Source organism: Armigeres subalbatus, chromosome 2 (assembly GCF_024139115.2).
Source record: "Armigeres subalbatus isolate Guangzhou_Male chromosome 2, GZ_Asu_2, whole genome shotgun sequence".
Lineage (NCBI taxonomy): Eukaryota > Metazoa > Arthropoda > Insecta > Diptera > Culicidae > Armigeres > Armigeres subalbatus.
In genome coordinates this window covers 17,030,170-17,054,107 of record NC_085140.1, presented here as the reverse complement: position 1 = coordinate 17,054,107, position 23,938 = coordinate 17,030,170, and the positions used below count along the sequence as shown (strand labels likewise).

The window sequence follows — 23,938 nt, the reverse complement described above, 5'->3', positions numbered from 1 at the left end:
ACAGACATCACCTCAATTCGTCAAGCTGAGTCGATTGGTATATAACACTATGGGTCTCCGAGCCTTCTATCAAAAGTTTGGTTTTGGAGTGAAATTATAGCCTTTACGTATACTTAGTATACGAGAAAGGCAAAAATAGACGAATCCAAGTAAAAATAAGAAGAAGACACACGACGGTGTTAAGGTGTTAACTTTGACAGATCCTACAGCACAGCATAGGAAGATAATTTTAAAATGCTTATAATAAATTCTAGACAAAATGTAATTAAAATCTGATTGAAGTATGATACGGAAAAAGTTCCGAACTGTATGATAGGCACATTTTTGGAAAATATTCAAAAAATTGAGATAAGCTTCCGAATATGGAATTCAGAACTTTTTTCGTATCGTACATCAATCAGATTTTAATTACAATTTGTCTAGAATTTAGAATAAGCATTTTAAAATTATCTTCCTATGCTGTGCTGCAGGATCTGTCAAAGTTAACACCGTCGTGTGTCTTCTTCTTATTTTTACTTGGATTCGTCTATTGACCTGAAATGATATAAGGGAAGTTAGACTTCGAAGTCTATTCGACTGAGTAAATAATAAAACAAGAAAAAAATTGTGACGGAAAAGGTCGATTGGGTACCTACTACAACAGTTAACCCAAGAAACATATTTTTTTTATAATCCATCATATCTCGAGCAACATATGATTAGGGCCGAAAAACCAACAATGCTGAACTGAGAAAAATGAGGTTCAAGTTTTAGGGGACTAATTTTATTCATTTATTGAAGTAGAAACTCATTTCATTGCCAAGACCACATCAATGCTATACGTAAATGGTTATATTATAACAGCAGATTGAGATTAATTGAAAAACCGTTTGAAATCTACAAAATTTCAGCTAAAACAAAAATCGTGCCGTTTACTGGCATTACCGGCAACACGTCTGGTTTTTAAGCCGTTTGCTCAAAGTTAGTAACACCATCGGATTTGTATAGATTTCTTAGCCAGAGCAGTTCTGCTATGTGATATATTGAAAACCTAGCACGAATATACGTTTTAAAATAACTTGAAGCTAGTTTTTATAAATAAACAATATAAAGTGAACGGCCTAAAAACCAAAGCAAACATTCTGCATGGTAGTTAATGGTAAGCAAACATTCTGCGTGGTATAGCTATAAATGTGATTCTTAAGAGATATCAAGTACGGAGTTTTACCTAGGATGAAGAATCTTTTACAAAGCAATCGTTTATGCTAGAAAATCAAAAATCATGGTTTTGGTTTATAAGCCGTAATCATATGTTACGCGAGATATGTAAGTATAGCTTACTTTTCTACTTTTCTTGATATTACATAGGGGGAAAGACGGCTTTGGCAGGTTTTGTTCTATTATTGGCAGGGGGGTTTTTGTCGACCAAATTTTATGAAATTTGGCCACAATATTCTTTGATATGCAAAGAATGTTTAGGCCAAATTTGAGCCTAGTCAGTCATAAAAAAAAACCCCTGCCAATAATAGAACAAAACCTGCCAAAGCCGTCATTCCCCCTATATACATTTTTTTACCTAACAAAAATGGCAGGGTTATATGTTTTATTCTGTTTTATTGAAATGAGTAATGGGTAATAGAGTCTCATGTAATAAATATATCGATTATTGATCTCCATAAAAAATAGTCTTGAAAAAAAAATCACGGCAGCTTCCAGTTTGTACCGTGTTCTTAGTATGGTCATAAAAAAAAGGATGAATGTTTTCGACATATTGATCGAGATATTGATATTGTAAAGCATCTACAAGTTGTTCTACATATATTTGAACACTAGTTATATTTTCGGGAAAATAGAATTACTAACAGCTTAGATCTAGACAACTGAATTTGATAATTTTGTATAAAAATGACTGTTAGGTACTCTCTTTTGCCTACCGCTATACATATCATCAATTGTCTTTCTCATTATTTTTTCAAAAACATTTCCCAATTAGAATTCATCTATAATATAAAAATTCATGTGTGATCTAGTTATCAAATATTCATCTACTTTTAATCGTTATATTTGTTAGTCATCTCCATAAACTATCTCTGATATGATAGTCAATAAAATAATAATCAATTATGTGTTTAATATAGATTCGTATTTGTGTCCAATTACAAACGTATAATTATTCAGCTCTTTTTTCAGCAAAGAAATACAAATAAAAACAAGTACCACCCTAATAAATCGTGCGGCATGATAAACATATAACTGGTTTTTTTTTCAGGTGGTGTTGGTCGTGCGATTCTCAATGAAAGCATTCCTCAGGTGAAAAGAGATAGGTCTCCATGTGAGTTGAAAAATCTTTTCGCAGCACTGTGTCGTAGCGAAACAGGTGAGTTGTTTGCTGTTGTTCTTGTTACCTTACGGAAATATAGGCCATCGCTTGTATGTTTGGTGGTAGTTTGTGTTCGACTGTTCATTCATCTTGTGACCGATGTTTCAGTGCATCAATCCAAAATACACCGACCCGAGAGTGATCGACCGGTGATGTGGCATAGCTGATACGAGTTTCGAGTCGGAATAAGCCAATCAAAATGATAGATTCTTTGCTGGATCTTCGCACGGTCAACCTGATCAACTTCCTGTTCGTCCAGCTAATCGTGATTATTGTTGTGCTCGGCAGTTTGATAGCCACCATTGAAAAGTATCTACCAACGGCTATCAGCCAAACGTTCCGCTACGGAAAACATGCCCACAAAGGAGCCCAGGATCGCTTGGTATCGCTGCTGGAAGTTCCCAAGTCATGGTTCAAACATTTTTATGTGTTTGCCGCCATCTGGTCGGGTGCTGGATTTTATTTTATGGTGAATAATTATTTCCTAGGACAACCAGCGCCGAGCTATGTGATTGATTTCCTCGATATTATGGCTACAACGAAGCGAACCGCGAGAAGTAAAGCTAATTTGCATAACTAAATTCAACAACGAAATTAACACCTTTTTCTATTTTAGCCACTCCCACCGAAACGATGGTGGCTATTACCTTGATCACGATGCAATGCTGGCGACGGTTCTACGAAACCTGGTTTGTGCAGGTGTTCTCCAACAAATTGAAGATGAACCTATCCGCCTATTTGGTGGGCTACATTCACTACTTCGGAGCGGTGGTCGTCATCCTATCGCAAGCCGAAGGCTTCATTCGATCCGATGCACTCCCACTTCCCTACCGGTTCGAGCTGACGCCCCGGTTAGCCATCTGGATTGCGGTGTTTTTCTACGCCTGGCGGTATCAATTTCAGTCGAACGTGATACTGGCAAATCTGCGCAAGGACCGTAGCACCGGCAAAGTGACCAACCAGAAGCACTCCATTCCACGGGGCGGCTATTTCGCGCTGGTGTCGTCACCGCATATGTTCTTCGAGATTGTGATGTACGTCGCCCTGTATGCCATCACAGCGAGAAACACGTCCGCGGTGTACGTGCTCGCATGGGTGCTATCCAATCAAACGATGAATGCATGGCTGACGCACCAGTGGTATCGGGAGAATTTCGCTGACTATCCGCCCGAGCGACGTGCCGTGTTTCCCTGTTTGCTGTGAGCGGTTGTGGAGCGCGTGGATGCTGTCCGAGGTTCGGAACGGATGTTTCTTCTCCTCTTTGCTGATAAACGGAAGAAGGTAAGTAGCTATCTGCGATGGATTGTAAATAATTGTTGGAATTGTGGCATTCATGGGATTGGTATTTGCATAAATTGATAACAGTTTCATGTATGTTGTTCGTTTGCATTTATAATAGAGTTTGTGCTTCTTCCCAATCTACCCAAGAATACAGCGTTCGTTTTCCGATTGTTTTTGTCCAGGACATGTTATGTATACCAGTGCGGAAGGTGCCTGCCAGAATAAAATCAGATCTATTTATTTTGTTATTTATAAAGATGAATAAGTTCAGTTTAGTTCCATTGTTATTTATTGGAAATAGATAGAAAGAAGTTTTTACTTAAAAAAGCTCATCAATAACACAATAAGTCTCGGAGCTTTTTTGAAAAACCACTTTTGAAGTGAAATGATAGACTTTCGTATCGTATAAATCAAGTATTCGGAGACGGGGTGTCAACCTTGTGTGTAACCTTAGATGGATTTGAGGGGGTGATGCATTTTCGAATTTATTGTTCAACATTGCACTCGATGGCGTGATTAGGAGAGCTGACATGCAGAGGAACGACAGTAACTTCACATTCCTGGGCTTTGCGGACGATATCGACCTCATTGAAATCGATCGCAGGACAAAAGTGGAGCATTTGCCCCACTGAAGAAGTAAACTTTTAACCATTAACTCTACCAAGACGAAGTACATAGAGACAGAGACAAATTACGTGATGTTGGTGCTGAGTTAGTGCTTGATGAAGGCGTTTATTTACCTTGAAACGCTCGTGAAACGTGACAATGAAGTTTTCCGTGAAGTGAAAAGATGTATTGCTGCTGCGAATAGGGCCTTCTTCGGATTACGTAACCAGCTTTTAGATCCCGCAACATCTTCTTCTTCAGTAACTCTACATTTCAACGGAAACTTGGCCTGCTTTTCAACTTAGTATTCTATATTTAGTGCCCAAAGCATGACGTGAAAATGATCGGAGACGCTAACGCTCAGGTCGGTAGAGAGGACTTTTTCAGTCCCATAATCGGTAGGGAGAGCCTTCACTCCGCTACCAATGACAACGACCTACGGCTAGTAAATTTCGCTGCTGCCAGAGGGATGGCCATGGCTTACACGAGGATCGAACATAAATCCTCTGAATGAGAGCCTATCACGTTACCACTGAGCTATCTTTGTTCCTTATGGCAGCATGTTCAGTTCCATGGGGGCAGCAGGGACCATGTCCAAGGGCTTGACGACCCCTCCCCAGTTATCTGCGAGTCAGGGGGTTCTGCCTAGGAGGTGGTGGGGTTAACAGAAGGCTCTGTTAATTCCCTCCCAAAAACCACATATCCGCAAGCAAACCCTATCAAGCGACCGTGTGCCGCTTAAAGCATACAAGCCCCTAACCCCATATCCCAAGGTGTCAGGCGACCCGTGCCGATGGGATGAATGGCCTGGGGGGTGAAACAATTAGCCAGGTCGTTAACGGAGCCTATGGAGGTTCCACAGAGTGAGGGCTGCTTCGGCGGCAAGCGGGTGGCAGTGGGTGGTACCCACACACCCCCAAGTGGTGCACATGTGGTGCAAGCGAATGGGAGTTGGGGTATTACTCGTAATACCCCACAGAGTGAGGGACCGAGTGTATGGGTGAGCACACAAGTAAGTCTCGCATGGTACGCATGGTCGGTAGTGTTAGAATGACTGAAGTCTGGTGAGGCCTGGCAGGAGTGTCGGGGGGCAGATACCTCTGCGGCACCTCAGAAGTAGGGGACACGAAAGTCTCGCTGCGTCTGGCAGGAGTATCGGGGGGTTGATGCTTCTGCGGCACCTCAGAAATCGGAGACATGTAAGGTAAGTGGTGCGACCCCGTTGCAGGATGGGGAGACCACCACACTGGCTGAGGACTACCTGGGCTTCGAAATGTCAATGGGTGGGTGCTGCCAGCAAAGTACCCGTCCTTCAGACCTATTGGCCGTATCCAAGCCCGGGTAGGGGAGTGTTAGGCACGCGTGACGTGCCGGGTGTTCCACGCCCAAACGATGCACAGAGTGGATAAAAATCGGAGATGGGGGTATTACAACCCCCACTGAGTGAGTGACTGAATGTCAAAGAGAGTGGTGCACAAGTGGTGCAAGCGATCGGGACTGAATGTATGAGCGAGCACACAAGTCAGACTCGCATGGTACGTATGGTCAGAGTGGCTGCTTAGGCAGTAGTGTGATCCGGCTGTCAGGGACGGAATGAGTGAAGTCTCGCTAGGCCTGGCAGGAGTGTCGGGGGGCAGATACCTCTGCGGCACCTCAGAAGTAGGGGACACGAAAGTCTCGCTATGACTGGCAGGAGTGTCGGGGGGTTGATGCCTCTGCGGCTTCCAGAAATAGGAGACATGAAAGGGTCTGCCTCGTAGCTGAGGTAGGAGCGGCATAGGAGCCACCAACCTAGAGTCGCCTCCGGCTTGGTAGACAAGTGGTGCCATTCTGTTGCAGGACGGGGTGAGCACCATACTGAATGAGGACTGCCTATGTTGTGAGATGGCGGCATGTACCTGATCTTCTCGTTGCAGTCAATCAAGCGGCATAGGCAGGTGAGTGTTGGGGCACATGTGGTGCCAGTATGTCTTGTGCAAATGTGTTGCATGGGGAGTGTCGAAGAGTTGAGGCGCATACGTGCACTTGTGTACGTCATTGGAGGGGGCGCAATGCCCAATAGTCATCCCCCGAAGTATTGCTTAATTGCGGGCCGGGGAAATGACTGGAGAGGAAGGAGTTGGTTTTAGTGGGTCGGGAGTGGTGATCCCATCCCCACACTACCTGGGTTCGCCTCCCCAGGTGTCTGTCTGCAGATTTCCATTACCTTCGTTAAAAAAAAAGAGGGATGGCCATCAGTAGCACCTACTTTGCACGAAAGAATATCCGTAAGCACACCTGGAGACACCCAAATGGAGAAACTTGGAACCGAATAGATCATGTTCTGGTGGATGGGCGCCATTTCTCGGATGTTATCGATGTACGGGCATTCAGAGGTCCGAACATTGACTCTGATCACTATCTCGTTGTCAGTAAAATTCGATCACGGTTGTCAACTGTATCGAACGAATGATCACAGCGAACGATGCGTAACAATATCCAGCGATTGTCGGCAGAAGGAGTATCGGCTGAGTACCGCCAGAAGCTCGACGAACGGATAAGTGCAATCAACGTTAGCGACAACATCAACGATCTATGGGAGTTGATCCATGGAGCGGTGAGCACAACAGCACGAGAAGTATACTTATATACTATAGAAGTATACTATAGTAGGCACTGCACTGCACCAAGGTCATATATAAAGCTTCTTCTTCTTCTTCTTCAATAGCTCTACATTTCAACTGGAACTTGGCCTGTTTCCAACTACGTACGTGTCCTATAAGCATTTTCTCATTTAATAAGTCAAAGCCCGCCATGACCTCCGAAACCTCAATGCTGTGATAAACATCATTGAAACAAAACAATACAACAAACAATATTCATTTTGCACTGTATTTAGTTTTCCGATTTTACTGGAATGTGCTTATGCTTAAAAAATCGGATTCTAATTCGAAATCACAAGCAAGTTTCACGCTCTTTTCCTCTCCAACGGATAAATTGATAAAATCTGAGAACAAACTTTCCGATGGATGTTTCTAGTTGCTTAGGACTAGGACAGTTAAATTGATTACTATATCCGCAATAAGTTTCGACCTTTTTGACACTGAAATATCACTGCGTTATGTGGTAAAAAGGAATGCACACCTCTAACTACGTTGATCTTAAAATCTATTCATGACTGACGAGTGAGAAAAAACGAAATCGAAACAGTTCGATAACAGTGAGCAGCAGCCATTGAATTGAGTTCCTTTTCACGATCATCCTCCCTCTACACCTTCCCCAAAATATCGTGGGTGTACATCTTCTTTCGATAGCCTCGCTTGACCACCATCTTGACCGCAATGACCAGCATCACGATGCAGGCCACATACAGCAGTGCACCCATCCGGATGTCCATTTCGTTCAGGACGTTGCCAAAGGTTCGGTTGGAGTGGAAGTCATCACCCAGCCCGTTTTGGACTAGCTTTTGCGGAACCAGACTTGCTTCTTGCAAACCCAACGGGTGTCTGTTGTCGAAACTGTAAATTCGCTTCAGATATCGCAGCACTTCCAAAACGTTCCACTCATTGCCGTCCTGCAGTGTGTACTGCCGGTGGTTGTGATGATTGGTGAGGATGGGCTTACGACATTCTGGGCACATTTTATCGGATGGGAACTGAATCTTTGGGTGATCTGAATCCTCCGTAGCATCACCGGACAAGCGTTTGTTGACCTCGTTGTGACTGGACCACAACCACAGAATGGCATCGTCCTTGCTGGTTACATTCCATATCTTGTTGCGGGCTGCCATTTGTTGGAAATGGTTCGAACAATCGGAACAGCCGAAGAAATATTTGATGTAGCCATGCATTGCCTGCAGTATTTCCAAGGGATCTGTGGAAATTTCCGATTCGGCTGCTTGAACGGTCATGTAGTGAAATAAAGTCCACAGACCACAAGGGTAACGTCGAAGCCCATCCTTAGTACTCGAGCAACCTATCCACCGATTAGAGGAAAACACTGGGGCTCTGTTTTGTTCCAACTTCTTGATCTGGCTGGTGTAGCTCTCGACGTTGACTTCTTTCTCCACATTCAACACATACTGTCTAATCTCCTTCAAGAACTTCATGCCGTTTTCATTAAATGGGAAGTATCTCACCAGAACGTTCAGGAAACGCTGCAAGGCCAATAGTCTTTCGCCCTCAATTGTCTTAAAACGGATAACCTCGTGAAACAATGCAAACTTCACCGCTTCTTCCAAATCCGCCTGATAAAGAACCCCTGGCCCGAGCTCCTTAATTTTCGCCCGTAAAGCATCCTCCTGCTTCTTTTCCATAATCTCCGAAATGTTCGGTTCAGAAGAAGCTTCCTTACTGGTGGCCTTGGTCGATACTTCCGTCACGCTGATGTGGTGCTCGTTCAGGTGTCTACGAATGGCAGCCGAGACCTTATCTCGGGTGAACTCATCCACGGGGAGCTGGATTTCGCTCAGCGTGTCGGCACTGATCACTTTCAATCCGCTGAGTTCGGTGGAATTGTGCGATCGCTTCACCGCCACCACGGTCGTATCGAGAAAATCCATAATCACCTGACTGCCGACGGTGGTCCCGTTGGGATCGTTTTCGTTGACGATGTAGGTGTATTTTGGTGCAGGAGCGTTACCATTTTTCACGAAAAGATCGGCTTTCGCAATGGTCGATTCCAGTGGGGCGAAATCAGGCCATTTGGGCGGTTTGTTGGTTACGTTGTGTAGGTTCTCGATCAGAGCATTGATGACATCGGATTCGGCATGGGCTGTTATCGGGACACCTAAGATGGGGAAAAAAGTTGAAAAAATCGTTAATGGATATAGGCTTACTGTTTACAAGATACAAGAATAGTCGTAATGTGTGTATTTTATTACAATTTAGATGAGGAAGTTGTGTGATGTGTTACGGTGTAAGATCTACCATGGTCACATTGTCAGCTACAGACCAATCCTAAATCAACGAATACCTTCCCCAATATCCAACTCCGTGGTACTTATGAGGGTGTCGCTGAGTCGGGAGCCTCTAATTAAGTAAGTACTACATCAACACTTCCTCCCCCTCCCAAGTTACGGTAAAGGTGGACGTGGCCAGGAGTAGTAATCCTCATGATTTTGTGATTTTTGCTCTAGATCGAAATCAAGGATCACACCCAGCTTGATTGCTAATAGCAATATGGAATCACTACTGTCCAATCTACGAAGTACACTGTAACTATGCTATGCTATGCCTTATTACAATTTAGATGAGGAAGATTAAAATGGAGTCATTGGTCTGCTTTGAAAACGAAAAGAAGAATAATGCCGTGGCAAAAAAGGCTTTATAATCAACATCAGTGGAGTAATGGTCGCAATTGAATTCAAGAAATAATGATTTTATATTTGAACATAAAGAACAGAGCGCTTGTGGCGAAGCGAAAATGAAACAAGCTTGCGTATAGACATTAGACGTTAACTAGGTCACATACGCTTTACAACAAACAATCTAGAAGTATTGGCTACCGGTTTGATCAATTGTGAGACATTTGAAGGGAAGACATGTGACATGTGAAGGGAGCATGCGTGAAATAGTGTTGATTGGGCAATGTCCCAGTGGGGGATGTCATGCCAAAGAAGAAGATAATATCGAAAGGTGTTTCTAATATGCCTTCCTCAGTTATCATAATGATAGCAGTGGACCAGTGCGGTACGCTACAGTTATCAAGGCAGATGCAGAACTGAAAAGACCTCAGAACATCTTTATTGTTTCTCAGGTTCGATTTTCGGACCAGGCAGCTTCAATAGTAGTCGTACGCAATGCAGACAACATATCGGTTTGCAAGTGTGGTGACTACTTTTAATGGGGCTGAATAATGCGCTGGGATGTGATCGTCATCTACTGCCTCAGCCTCATGATCTTTTCGCGGAATTAACTAAGGAGAGTTACTTCACACTTCTCCACTTGGCGGATGCCTACTTGCAGGTCGAGGTAGAGCAGAAATCATGAAAACCGCTCACGACCAACACCAATCGTGACCTGTTGTCAGGGATGCCAGATACAATTTTTAAATGTCTATTGAATTATATTGAATTGAATTAAATTAAAATGTCTATGTTAATCTCAGTAAAATGTCTGTATTTATCTGTATGGGGCTATACTGGAAATAGAAAATTAGTCAAAACCATACATTTTTGATATAATCGAATATCAAGGCTTCAATAATCTAAAATTCGAAATAAGTTTTATGAGATTCAGCGCACACTCTACATCTTTCGAGTCCCCCGGATTCACAAAACGCTAATTTCAGTTCTGCGTTTTCCGCCTCAGAGCTACCTTCGCTCTCTCGATGAGTAATGGAAAATCTCGATATGGTTGGTTATTTCATCATCAAAAACTTCCCCAACTCCGCCAAAATCTGGTTCCACTCAAGTGTCCAAGTTCACCTTCGAATTACTTATAAAATCTTTATGAAGTTTGTACAATTATTCCAAAAAATATATATTTGAGCATATTCAAGGCTTACTTCAAGAATTCCGAACGAAAAATTCCGGAGTCCTCAGAAAAATTGATTCGATTTTCTTTGGTGTTCTTCTCTCAGGATTTCCTACGTAATGTTTTCAGAATCAACATTAGGTTTTAATTTATACAGGAATCATCATCGGAGATTCTCAGGTTTTCATGTTTTTTTCTGCCTCGGTTTTTCTCCAAAGCTAACAAATGTCTGTATAAGTCTGTAACATCAATCAAAAGTCTGTATAATGTCTGTAATCTGCATGATGTCTGTATGCAAGACCAAAAGTCTGTATAAATACAGACATGTCTGTATATCTGGCATCCCGGCCTGTTGTAGTATAATCGACGACAGAGATGCATTCTGAACACGAGAACGCGTGTCAGTGACTGCATTACATAATTTAGTTACAAAAATAGAAAGATCTTTCGGTCCTCATCCTACTAACAACAATGTTTTGAAAAATAAACACGCACTTCTTATCCAAATGGCGAGGGCCGGATTTAGCCGGAAGGGGGCCCCGGGGCCGACGGTATGTGGGGCCCCAAAATGTACAAAAAAAATGTTGGTTTTGGTACATAAGATTTGTGGGGGGCCGCCCCCCCCCCCCATAAATCCGGCCCTGTAAATGGCAATAAGCCTTTTCATGTGACACTGCCGAGACTGCACTTGTTTACAACCGCTGAACAGGCCCGCAAACCCGAAGCTGTCACTTTCATAGAGGAACTGTCAATTGACGGTAAAATCAGCTGTTTTTAAACATCTCATGAAAAGGCCCATTGATAGCTTGCATGATTGGCCTGCGAAGTCCCGTTAGCGGAAGGTAACGTTATAAAGAAGAAGAAGCCTAATGGAACGTACACACGGTCAAGCAGTTTGACCAACATTGACTCCACCTCTCGTTAAAGCAAACATCCATCAAGCTTAACCAACAGCGGCACGAACAATCAATTTATTCGACCAACAATATCACACACGAACGACCGAAGCGCCAACTTAAACACCAACCATCAAAAAAATATATGGGGGTTTGTGCGACTTTACTACAAACGCTCAAACATGTTCGGCGAACATTGACTCCACCCCCTTGAACCACAACTCAAACCAAAATCAAACCGTTTTAATTTTTTCCAACCGAGCCGCCAACTGTCAAATGGTTGTTCGAACAACTTCACACACGTTCAAACAAAGCAGCAACCAAAGCGTTTTCATGGGGGCGGAGTCAATGTTCGTCAAACTGCTTGACTGGTGTGTACGTTGCATAAGACGAGAGTACCGACAGGAATGACGACTTGGCAACATGACGCACGATGATTGGCCGACCAATTAGGAAGCAGATTGCATTCAATGACATGTATAAAAGAAATGTGCATTCGCTCACAGAGCATTCAGTTTGTCGTGAACTATAACGTAGAATACACAGCCACTTGGCACGACGCCATGTTTTTGCAGCCAACATCTCAAAGTCAAATTAATGGTAATATTTGTATTGTTTACCAACATCTGATTTGATTCCCATGTCAGTGGGGACCGGTCGCGCAATGTTGGCTGCAAAACAAGCCCATTGTGCGAGATATGGATGACAGCCACATGAGAATACATCAATGTTTTAAATCGAACCGCTTTCTTATTTCTGGACAAGGCAAACCAAACAGCCTTTTTCAAGGCTACAAGAGTTAATGAATAATTTCTTGGTTGCTATCGTGCGGATTAGAAGGCCCTACAGCTGAAGGGCGTATAATACAATCCACATCCCCTACCGAACCAACTGGTGGCTCGTCCAGGCAATACTTCAGTGGAAAGGTTGCCGCTGACGATGTCAATATTTCGACAGTTTACCGCTAACCGTCCGTGACCGTACACTACTATCATACTACTAATCCATGTAAACTATACTATTCACTAGAAGGAAAAAAAAAAAGTCGATGGAAAGATTTAATATTGGAAGGAACACTTTTAGACTTTTGCATACGGTCAAGTTGGCACGGCAAATGCTGGGTAAAGCGTACCATTGGTACTTCGCGTACCTGAAGGAATAAAATAGACCCCACTTTGCGGTCCTTAGCCTCTTACCCAGCTACTCCTATCCCTACCTCCCCGTGGTGCTGGCCGGGATACGAGCAACCTTAGGGAAGATCGGGTAACCAACCCCGGTGGGAACTATGGTCGTATGCTGAAAGGGAAGGGTTTGCTCCTCTCCGGAGGTGCAAATCTTACTGAGCGTCTGTTCTCCATGTCAGGATCGGCTCACAACAGCGTCTGCTCTCCATGTTAGGGGCGGCTGATCATCGTCCGAGTGCCAGAGAGGGACTCAAGTAAAACTGTGCACCATGGTCCACAGGGCATAAGGAGGAATGGTCCTCCGGAAATTTAGGGGGTTTGGTGTCAGCCCCTGCAAGCCAGCCTTTAAAAAAACATACGCAACGAACAATCAACAAGAGCGTACAGACCGGAACCATCGGCGAAGACCACTGGGACGAAAAGGGACTAGCGATTGGAAACTCGATTCGTGGAACTGCAAATCTCTCAACTTCATCGGGAGCACACGCATACTCGCCGATGTGCTGAAGGACCGTGGATTCGGCATCGTAGCGCTGCAGGAGGTTTGTTGGAAGGGATCAATGGTGCGAACGTTTAGAGGTAATCATACCATCTATCAGAGCTGCGGCAACATACACGAGCTGGGAACAGCTTTCATAGTGATGGGCGATATGCAAAGGCGCGTGATCGGGTGGTGGCCGATCAATGAAAGAATGTGCAGGTTGATGATCAAAGGCCGGTTCTTCAACTTCAGCATAATCAACGTCCATAGCCCACACTCCGGAAGCACTGATGATGATAAGGACGCATTCTACGCGCAGCTGGAACATGAGTACGAAAGCTGCCCAAGCCACGACGTCAAAATCATATTAGGAGATTTGAACGCTCAGGTTGGCCAAGAGGAGGAGTTTAGACTGACTATTGGAAAATTCAGCGCTCACCGGATGACGAACGAACGACTAACTGATTTCGCCGCCTCCAAGAATATGGCCATTCGCAGCACCTACTTCCAACACAGCCTCCCGTATCGGTACACCTGGAGATCACCACTGCAGACAGAATCACAAATCGACCACGTTAAGATTGATGGACAGCACTTCTCCGACATTATCGACGTCAGGACATATCGTGGCGCTAACATCGACTCAAACCACTATCTGGTGATGGTGAAACTGCGCCCAAAACTATCCGTCATCAACAATGTTCGGTACCGACGACCACCGCGGTACGACCAAGAGCAACTGAAGCAACCTGATGTCGCCACTGCATACGCGCAGCATCTCGAGGCAGCGTTGCCAGAAGAGAGTTAAGATTGATGGACAGCACTTCTCCGACATTATCGACGTCAGGACATATCGTGGCGCTAACATCGACTCAAACCACTATCTGGTGATGGTGAAACTGCGCCCAAAACTATCCGTCATCAACAATGTTCGGTACCGACGACCACCGCGGTACGACCAAGAGCAACTGAAGCAACCTGATGTCGCCACTGCATACGCGCAGCATCTCGAGGCAGCGTTGCCAGAAGAGAGTGAGCTCGATGGGGCCCCTCTTGAGGACTGCTGGAATACAGTCAAAGCAGCCATTAAAGACGCAGCGGAGAACAACTTCGGGTATATGGGACGAAGTCGACGGAACGATTGGTTCGACGAAGAGTGCAGACAGATTCTGGAGGAGAAGGACGCAGCGCGGGCGGTCGCGCTGCAGCAAGGTACCCGGCAGAACGTGGAACGTTATAGACGGAAGCGGAGACAGCAGACCCGCCTTTTTCAGGAGAAGAAACGCCGCCTGGAAGAAGCGGAGTGCAAGGAGAAGGAACAGCTGTGCCGTTCTCAAGAAACACGCAAGTTCTATCAGAAGCTCAACGCATCCCGCAAAGGCTTCGTGCCGCGAGCCGAAATGTGCCGGGATAAAGATGGGAGCATCTTGACAGACGAACGTGGTGATCGAAAGGTGGAAGCAGCACTACGAGGAACATTTGAATGGCGCTGAGAGTACAGGCAGTGAAAGTCAAGGCAGCGGAGGAGATGACTACGTCAGTTCAGCGGACGATGGAAGCCAACCAGCCTCCACCTTGAGGGAAGTTAAGGATGCCATTCAACAGCTAAAGACCAATAAAGCAGCTGGTAAGGATGGTATCGGAGCTGAGCTCATCAAGATGGCCCCGGAAAAGCTGGCCATTTGCTTGCACAAACTGATAGTCAGAATCTGGGAAACCGAACAGCTACCGGAGGAGTGGAAGTAAGGGGTTATATGCCCCATCTACAAGAAAGGCGACAAGCTAGAGTGTCAGAACTTTCGAGCGATCACCATCCTTAATGCCGCCTACAAAGTGATATTCCAGATCATCTTCCGTCGTCTGTCACCATTAGTGAATGAGTTCGTGGGAAGTTATCAAGCCGGATTCGTTGACGGCCGCTCGACAACGGACCAGATCTTTACTGTACAGCAAATCCTTCAAAAATGCCGTGAATACCAGGTCCCAACGCACCATCTGTTCGTTGGTTTCAAGGCGGCATACGACAGTATAGACCGCGTAGAGCTATGGAAAATTATGGACGAGAACAGTTTCCCTGGGAAGCTTACCAGACTGATCAAAGCAACGGTGGATGGTGGCAAAACTGTGTGAAGATTTCGGGTGAACACTCCAGTTCGTTCGAATCGCGCCGGGGACTAAGACAAGGTGATGGACTTTCGTGCCTGTTGTTCAACATTGCGCTAGAAGGTATCATGCGGAGAGCCGGGGTACGATTTTCAACAGATCCAGTCAATTTATTTGTTTCGCGGATGACATGGACATTGTCGGCCGAACATTTGCAAAGGTGGCAGAAATGTACACCCGCCTGAAACGTGAAGCAACAAAAGTTGGACTAGTGGTGAATGCGTCAAAGACAAAGTACATGCTTGTGGGCGGAACCGAGCGCGACAGGGCCTGCCTGGGAAGCAGTGTTACGATAGACGGGGATACCTTTGAGGTGGTCGAGGAATTCGTCTACCTCGGATCCTTGCTAACGGCTGATAACAATGTTAGTCGTGAAATACGAAGGCGCATCATCTGTGAAAGTCGGGCCTACTACATGCTCCAAAAGAAACTGCGGTCAAAAAAGATTCGCCACCGCACCAAATGTGTCATGTACAAGACGTTAATAAGACCGGTTGTCCTCTACGGACATGAAACATGGACAATGCTCGAGGAGGACTTGCAAGCACTCGGAGTATTCGAGAGACGGGTGCTTAGGACCATCTTTGGCGGTGTGTGGCGGCGAAGAATGAACCACGAGCTCGCCCAACTTCACTTTGGATATGATGACCAGGACATGTTGCAAGAATGCCGGACAGCAACCCTGCAAAGATGGTGTTATGGCCGATCCGGCAGGTACGAGACGTCGTGGAGCGCAGCGAGCGAGATGGGCAGACCAGGTGCAAAACGACTTGGCGAGCGTGGGGCGTATCCGAGGATGGAAAGATGCGGCCTCAAACCGTGTATTGTGGCATCAAATTGTTGATTCAGTGTTATCTGTTCAGATGTAAACTAAATAAATGAAATGAAAAATGAACGGTCAAGTTGCTTGGAGTTACACTTGACAGGAAACTCAACTGGAATACACATCTGGAGCAAGCTACAAAGTGATAAAAATGCTCTTTGGATATGTAAACAAACATTTGGTGAGCAATGGGGCCGTAAGCCGAAGATGATTAACTGGATTTACTCTTTATTTGTAAGACCCAGAATTACCTATGCTTCATTGGTATGGCGGCCAAAAACAAAGGATAAAATTGCACAGAAAAAATTGGACAGAGTTCAACGATTAGCAACTATCTCAACAACTGGCGCGTACACCATCAAAGGCGTTGGATTGCTTACTTGTTGTACTTCCTTTACATTAATTCATACAATTTGAAGCCGGAAAGAGTGCTCTAAAGATCAGGCGCTCAACGATCCTCTTGGAAGGCGAACTTACAGGTCACCTGAGTGTTCTAAATATGATTAGAATAAACCCTTCAATAATAAGTAATGAAGAAGGCTAAATATATAACTTTGAACCTTTATTACAGGTAATAGATCCATGTCGTAGTTCTTGGAAAAACGGCGTTACAAATCTACGATCAGGATCAACAGTTTTCTACACAGATGGTGCAAGGCTGAAGAACCAAACAGAAGCCGGGTGGCTGACCCAGGGGCAGTAATCTCAAAGTAATTGGCCTACTGTGATTCAAGATGAAATATAAACTACATTCAAACCTCCATGAGTCGGCTTTGAAGGACCATCGACTCATGGAAATATCAAGAAGTGGAATCGGAAATCTTTGAAAAGCTGTTTGGAGGAATCATCACAGTAACCCAGAAAATATGTTTTAATATGGTACAATTTGCTTCTAAGAGTCGATATCGGGTCAAAGGACATCGACTCATGGAAGTTTGACTGTATTTTGAAATGCTCTAATTTGTGTTTGCGACGTCAAGCCGCTTTGAATGCCTTGAAATCGGCTTTACTTCTTAGAGCTTTCCTAAAAAGATCTTAGAACATCTTCTTCTTCTTATTGGCATTACATCCCCACACTGGGACAGAGCCGCCTCGCAGCTTAGTGTTCATTAAGCACTTCCACAGTTATTAACTGCGAGGTTTCTATGCCAAGTTACCATTTTTGCATTCGTATGCCATGAGGCTAACATGATGATACTTTTATGCCCAGGTAAGTCGAGACAATTTCCAAACCGAAAAGTGTCTAGACCGGCACCGGGAATCGAACCCAGCCACCCTCAGCATGGTCTTGCTTTGTAGCCGCGAGTCTTACCGCATGGCTAAGGAGGGCCTCTATCTTAGAACACATGCGGGCCTAATTACAGGTCATTGTCCGAGCCGTTATTACTTGAAGCACACACATTGTGAAAATCGAAAGACTGCTAATCCTACCTCGGCGCTGTCAACTATGTATTTCGGTAGATTTGTCATACACCGCGTGCATTTGAGTAGCAAAGTCTCCAAAGTAAGCAATCTTGCAATTCCAAGATGGTCTCTTCCTATGACATTTTCTAAGAGGGGGAGATGTAGCAGGCCAGATTATTTATGTAGGCTGTGCCTGCGTCTAAGAATGTTAATTGTCATCAAAGTCAAGTTAGTTAAAAAAATATCTTTCCTTGGTAATAATTTATCTATAACAGACGGACCCATCTGGTTCTCCTATATTTGTTAAATGTTTAATTTTAAATGTCATATAAAATTCAACCCCAAATATATTTGGAAGGCTTCTTCGGATGGGCCTGAGGGAGTTATCTTACACCCTTTTTTGCTTGTCCGAAGCCATTCTGGATCCCGGTTACTATACATATTTTTGCCTTTCTCGTATAATAGGATAGCAGCATATCAGAGCATAGTTACGGTGTACTTCGTAGATTGGACACAAGTGATGCTCATGTTTTTCTTTTGAAATTCTTATCCAGATTGCTATCAGAAATCAAGATGGGTCATGGGTGTAGTAATTGGTTTCAATCTAGGGCAAACAATCACAAAAGCATGAGGATTACTACCCCTGGCCACGCCCATCTTCACCGTAACTTGGGAAGGGAAGGAAATGTTGATGAGAGGCCCCCGACTCAGCGACACCCTCATAAGTACCACGGAGTTGGATATTGGGGATATTCGTTGGGTCAGGATTTGCTTATAGCAGGGCTGGTAGTGATCAATGTTGCTCAAAATAGTGACTTTAGTGTCCAATGTAGACGAAAAAAACAAATAGTGTCTGTCGTTTACAGAAAAAGTGATCAAATAATGACTTTCAATCAGTGTCAAGAGGCACTCATGACCTCAAAATAACAAAATAACCAAATAACTCACATTAGGATTTTTTTTGTATTTTCGCCTCGATTAATTTGTTGGTGAATGAGTGAAAAGAAGCAATTTTGCATGAAAAACTCAAGCTCCTTTAAAATTGCAAACGATTTCACTTGCACGTGATAACCTGATGAATATAAATTGGAATGATTTTATCAGTAACACTTGTTATTGCAGAAAAAATGATCAAAATTATGATCGATTCGATCATTAAATCCGAAAACACAATCCAGCTCCTAATAAATCAGCCGAAAGCTAAGTAAAAGTTCAATTAATCATCGTGTGAAATTGTTCTGTAAAATACCAACGGCCCTTTTTGCAATTCTGAGCTCAATCGAGCAATCAGAACCAATTTCCAGATCAAATGAGTGACGGTGATGTATTTTCCTATACATTTTGGCTGAACTTGAAATGAAATGCGCCAGCTTATGCAACAAGCGATTGAGCTGAAATCTTGAGAGATTGATTTTTTCGCCCCGTGGAATTCGACAACATTTTTTCTTCTTACACTAAGCTGGGCCAGTATAATGAACAATTGAACAAATTAAGGAAATGCATATACTGCTCTGTAGAAGTTGCATAGGTCAAATCACTTTCCATGGTGAATCCCGATCTATGTTACTGATTGGTAAATATAAACTGACTGAATGGTAAATCCCAACCACTATTCACTTGGGATCGTAGTGCAATTTGCACCAGTTCTGATAAATCACGGAGTAGCAACCATTGATATGTACAGTCAGTCTAAGCTAACCTAAACTAAGCTTTCGGCACACCCAGCGCCGTAGCGTGCCGTTGGCCAGGTTGACCCCCGCCTTAAGGGGGCGCCGAAATCAATGTTAACTCTTTAAGATATAAAACAATTTTACTACTACTTGTTAGTTTGGGGTCATGTAATAACCAAACTCCTTCCTGTTGGTCCATAGCAAAACAAAAATTCCTTTATTTCCACATTAACATGTTTTGTGGATTGGTCTTAGTTTGGCTGCTATTTCTGTTTCTCAGGGACATCCGGGTTAAAGGGTTAAAGGAACCAATTTTGAACATCTTGAAGTTTGATACTCACATTTCGATAATTTGAATTTTTCATAATGATTATGGGACTTCCGGAACCGTAATGTTTAACAGCAGTGAAAAATAAATAGTGAAAAAACGATTTAGCTATTGTGGATTAATCCACAATGAAGGGATTCTTTCAAGAGCTAAATCCATACTACATCTACCAATCGATAGACCGAATTCTGGAAGGCCCTTTTATGCCTATGACTGATACCAGAAGCTAGTGAGTACGGGTTTGTGTGGATTTGAGATAAATTTGTCCTTTTATTCTGGGATTTTTCGCCTTTCTCACTACATAAGACGTAGTCAAAACGTTGGAAATTTTTAATTTTGGCTTTCCTTCTTTCCTTCTAATATTAATAAAATCCAGAGTTGTTTTTTTTATCCTCCTGTTTCCAATGGAATTTTTGACCATCGACCAAACTACTTCAGAGTTGGAATTTATCGACCAAACTAGGTTCATAACTGCCCCCAAACTACTAATAACCAATGGTGATTTCATGCACCAGTCAATCTATTCGATCCGACAAGGTATAATAGCGATTCCGACTCCCGATTTGGTTTAAATTGATTCCAAACATCGAACAACATACTTCAGAACGTGATTTCACTGGCCTAACTAACCTAACATTATTAATCCAACTATGTCCAGTAGTGTCCAAACCACCGTCAGACCCACATGAAAGTTAGATTTTCCTTTATCCGAATAGATCCGGTAGCGATTTCGAGCATCGACCGACCCTCTTCAGAGTTGGATTTTATTGACCCACCAAGATCTAGCAGTGCGTTCTGAAAAAAAAATCTGTTTTTGGGTTGGGGGTAGATTTTTTTTTCCTTTTTTTTCGAATGAAACGACCAGCAAATATTAGTTTAGTAAATAATGTAAAAAATTGTGATTTTGAACCCCCCTTCCGTCGACCCTCTCGTCATAATATTGTTTTAAATATCTAAATTATCTATAAAATTCCCAAAGCTTGTCAAACCCTCCTTTCTTCAGAATCCACTATAGAGACGGCCGCAAAGAATCTCAGTAATTTTTATGAACTGCTTCCGGCTGCGCAAGGTTTCTTACATTATAAAACTATCACAAAAATACAAAAAAAATGCTAATTTCTACAATCTTCATAGACTTTTAGGTATCAGGTCCCTATATATCCTGAATATTTATTAAATTCTATTCGAAGCATCTTCAAATCACTAAACCTTCTTATTCTACTTTCTTTTATGATACAAATTGTTTTTCAAATGTAGAGTTTGTGCATTTTATTTCCCAATAAAGGGCGCCCAATAAAGATATCGCCAAAAGTGCTGATAATCCACGCTACGGCTCTGCACACACCTCTAGGTATAAACTTTTAGCGGCTCACCGCGCATTGAAATCAGGTTGGTTTCCCAAATATGCTGCTTATATAGACAAAAAGTTGCAGACAAATTGAAGTTAGTTCCAATGCAGATGTTTTTAATAAAGAATAGATTGTTTTAATATTTCTATCATCTTTAAGGTAGTAATTGAGTTTTAATTTACGCCTATTGTACCCAGACGCAATCGTTCACAAGTAATATCAACGAATGTTATGAAAAACAAACTCAAATATCAGTCGCATGCTATCATTATTATGCATACTTATATGTATTAAGTACATATATCAATCACGTTGATTATAGTTCTTGAAAAATACAACACTCCAGTATCCTACAACAAATATACATGCGCATTGCGCATCTATCATGAGAATAGATCATTTTGAGTGATAATTCAGATATGCTTCGTTTGCGTCGGTTTCGGTGTGACAATGCTTTAACGAAACTACGCAGAAAAACTCAATTTGCCTCAATAAGTAAACGCATATTTTGGTTATATAAATGCTGAATTTGCAAAATGCTGCAAATTTATTGACGACTAAAGAAATATACGATGATGGGGGCTTGTAAAGTGCATGTGGTGCAACAAAACAGTTTATTCCTCGAAGTCATAAATCCAAGCAGTTAAAATCAACATTTGATTACTGTTTAACAAAACAAGTACATAGGTACGTAGTTATTGCACGGCACAGCACACGACACAGACTCAATGCGTGTTCAGAATACTTCTTGAGGCGAAAAAACTCGATCTCGATTATTTTTTGAAAGTCATTCCCAATAATAATATGATCATGAACCATCCACCGAAAAAAAGTTTTTTTTTTTGCATCAATTACACAATGCTTTTATCGCATTGTTAATCAACCGGCAACCGTTCCACGTACCAAAACACAACTTTTCACTTGACCTATCGATATTTTGCGTCTTTCGCTTATCAGTTAGCAGCCTAAGAAACACTACCTACCAATCAGTCGCGAATTGATTACGTGTAACAACTTGACTCACCGATCTTCTGCGGACCCTCTTCGTAGTACGGCGGTATGAACCGGATCGTCGGATAGGCCATCACCTCGAATACCCGACACAGCGCATTGTTGTCGTCCCGGGAGCAATCCAATGCCATCACTTTCACTTGATTCTGCCAGCCTAGGATATCCGCTGCCAGCTGCTTCCAGACCGGAGCATACCTCCGGCAGAATCCGCAGTACGAGTTGTAGAACTCTACCAACGCTGCGTGTGGTTGCTTGTAGACCTTCTCGTTGAAGTTCGCTGCATTCAGCGATACTACGGAATCGTTTTCATCGTAAAGACCGGTGTTCTCGTCGTTGCTGGCTTCGGCTTGGCGCTTGAACAGGTGCTTCTCATAGAGACTGGGAAGTCGTGACGTTTCCACCAGCTGGATCAGCCACGAACCACCCAACACCACCCCCAAAAGTGCAATCCTTAACATCAACATTACCTGACTGGGGGGGATTTACTAATCCATTGGGTCACCGCAGAGGGCAGATTTATTTGCACTTGATGAGCGAAGCAATTTTCCTATTTGTGCCAATTGGTTAATTAAAAACTCCTGTTTCCAACACACAGGCGAAGAGCAGTTAATGCCAGGAGATGTACAAAACTGTATAGGATGTGGGGTTGCTTTCTCGAGACTGACTGACGTGCAGCTAGGGGCTTCTGTGTCGTATATAGCTTCTTGTATCAATGCAGTGAAACGAGAGAGTGAAAACAGTACACTGCAGAACGAATGGGATGAAGGAGGAATGTTTTGGTTGGCTATATACCAGAGGAGCGACATCCAATTTTTTTACTATGGATTTTGACAAGTTTGCCTGTTTGTTCTTTTTTGGGTGATAAATTTATCCCCCAGTGTCAGATTACCCCAATACTGATTTATTTTGCAATAGTATGTGCGTGAATTTTGAATGTTTACGTTTTTACAGGAGAATATAATGCAAAACGCCCATACCACTCAATAATGCAACATGATACAATCATGAGAAAATAGAGAAAAATTTAACGAATTATCAATTAAAACAATTTTATACTTGATTCCATGCTTTAAACTTAAGAATGTTCAACTTATTTGCTCAATTATTTAGAATGCTAGTTGCCCAAGGTACTGTCTATGCCTTTGTTCGTTTTATATCAATTTCACCCTCGCAATTATTTATGTTGCATTCGCAGTGCACTCGTATTAGTGATTCAGAAAAGATGTGACAAAGATGGCGTAGCTTGTCATCCCCGTGCTATATACGGCATCGAAGATTGTGGTGAGCAGACTCGTGAGAGATGTTCCTCTATCCACGGCGACGTTTGTTCCGTTCGTCAGTTGTGGCGCGTGCATTCAGTGAACGGAAATTTACCAGAGGGGTCTCGAACAACGTTGTCCCAAGATAGAGTGTTGAGAGTTAAAATATAGGTATCTTTGTACTTTATGCCTTGTAGATTAAATGTATTCTAATAAACATCTCTCATTTTAATATTGGAGTTTTATTGTGATAAAAAATATTTGGCATTATTTTTATTGGTATTACATCCCCTACTTTCTGTCTGTACTAAATAAAACTTATGTTGTATGTACTCTGGAGTTATATTGTCCCCAAATTGAAATTTCTATAAATTTTTTATTGTTTGGCTAATTTCGGATTTTTTGTGCCGTTTCAAAAGATAATTTCATCATTTTTCAGGTCGGCACCTAAGATTTTTTTTGGGCTGCTTCAAAAGATAATTTCATCATTTTTCAGGTCGGCACCTAAGATTTAGCATAAGTGGGCGGCTACCTCGCGAGAAGGGGTTTTCATGAAATATGTACCTATACAAAATTATCTTTTGAAACAGTCCAATAACTCTAAAATTGGCCAAACAATAAAAAGTTATAACAATTTCAATTTTAGGTCAATATGACCCCAGAGCACAG

The 23,938-nt window shown here is 42.9% G+C and overlaps 2 protein-coding genes across 7 annotated transcripts; one reads left to right on the top strand and one right to left on the bottom strand.

Moving 5' to 3' along the window:
* The first annotated feature begins 2,248 nt into the window (after positions 1-2,248).
* Positions 2,249-3,915, top strand: LOC134214068 (polyprenol reductase). Of its 6 annotated transcripts, none has more exons than XR_009979633.1 (4): positions 2,249-2,356; positions 2,468-2,916; positions 2,976-3,640; positions 3,823-3,915. XR_009979633.1 is itself a non-coding variant. In XM_062693511.1 (3 exons), exons 2-3 carry the CDS (start codon positions 2,559-2,561, stop codon positions 3,560-3,562), a joined length of 945 nt encoding a protein of 314 aa, XP_062549495.1. In that variant the 5' UTR covers positions 2,249-2,356; positions 2,468-2,558; the 3' UTR covers positions 3,563-3,915. The 6 variants fall into 6 exon arrangements, 2 of the variants coding, with proteins under 2 accessions (XP_062549495.1, XP_062549496.1); XR_009979632.1 differs by having other exon boundaries at positions 3,788-3,915; XR_009979631.1 differs by having other exon boundaries at positions 3,759-3,915.
* A 3,188-nt stretch (positions 3,916-7,103) lies between these two features.
* On the bottom strand, positions 7,104-22,744 carry LOC134217967 (sulfhydryl oxidase 1). The gene is made up of 2 exons (XM_062696836.1): positions 22,024-22,744; positions 7,104-9,013 (listed from the first exon to the last, which is right to left on the bottom strand). The coding sequence occupies exons 1-2, from the start codon at positions 22,472-22,474 to the stop codon at positions 7,494-7,496; spliced, it is 1,971 nt and encodes a 656-aa protein (XP_062552820.1). The 5' UTR covers positions 22,475-22,744; the 3' UTR covers positions 7,104-7,493.
* Between the last annotated feature and the right edge of the window lie 1,194 nt (positions 22,745-23,938).

Excerpts from the sequence above, each read along its gene's own strand:
- LOC134214068 (XM_062693511.1), top strand. The coding sequence starts at position 2,559 with ATGATAGATTCTTTGCTGGATCTTCGCACGGTCAACCTGATCAACTTC. Across the intron at positions 2,917-2,975 it reads AACGAAGCGAACCGCGAGAA|CCACTCCCACCGAAACGATG; the intron begins GTAAAGCTAATT and ends TTTCTATTTTAG.
- LOC134217967 (XM_062696836.1), bottom strand. The coding sequence starts at position 22,474 with ATGTTGATGTTAAGGATTGCACTTTTGGGGGTGGTGTTGGGTGGTTCG. Across the intron at positions 9,014-22,023 it reads AGAGGGTCCGCAGAAGATCG|GTGTCCCGATAACAGCCCAT; the intron begins GTGAGTCAAGTT and ends TCCCCATCTTAG.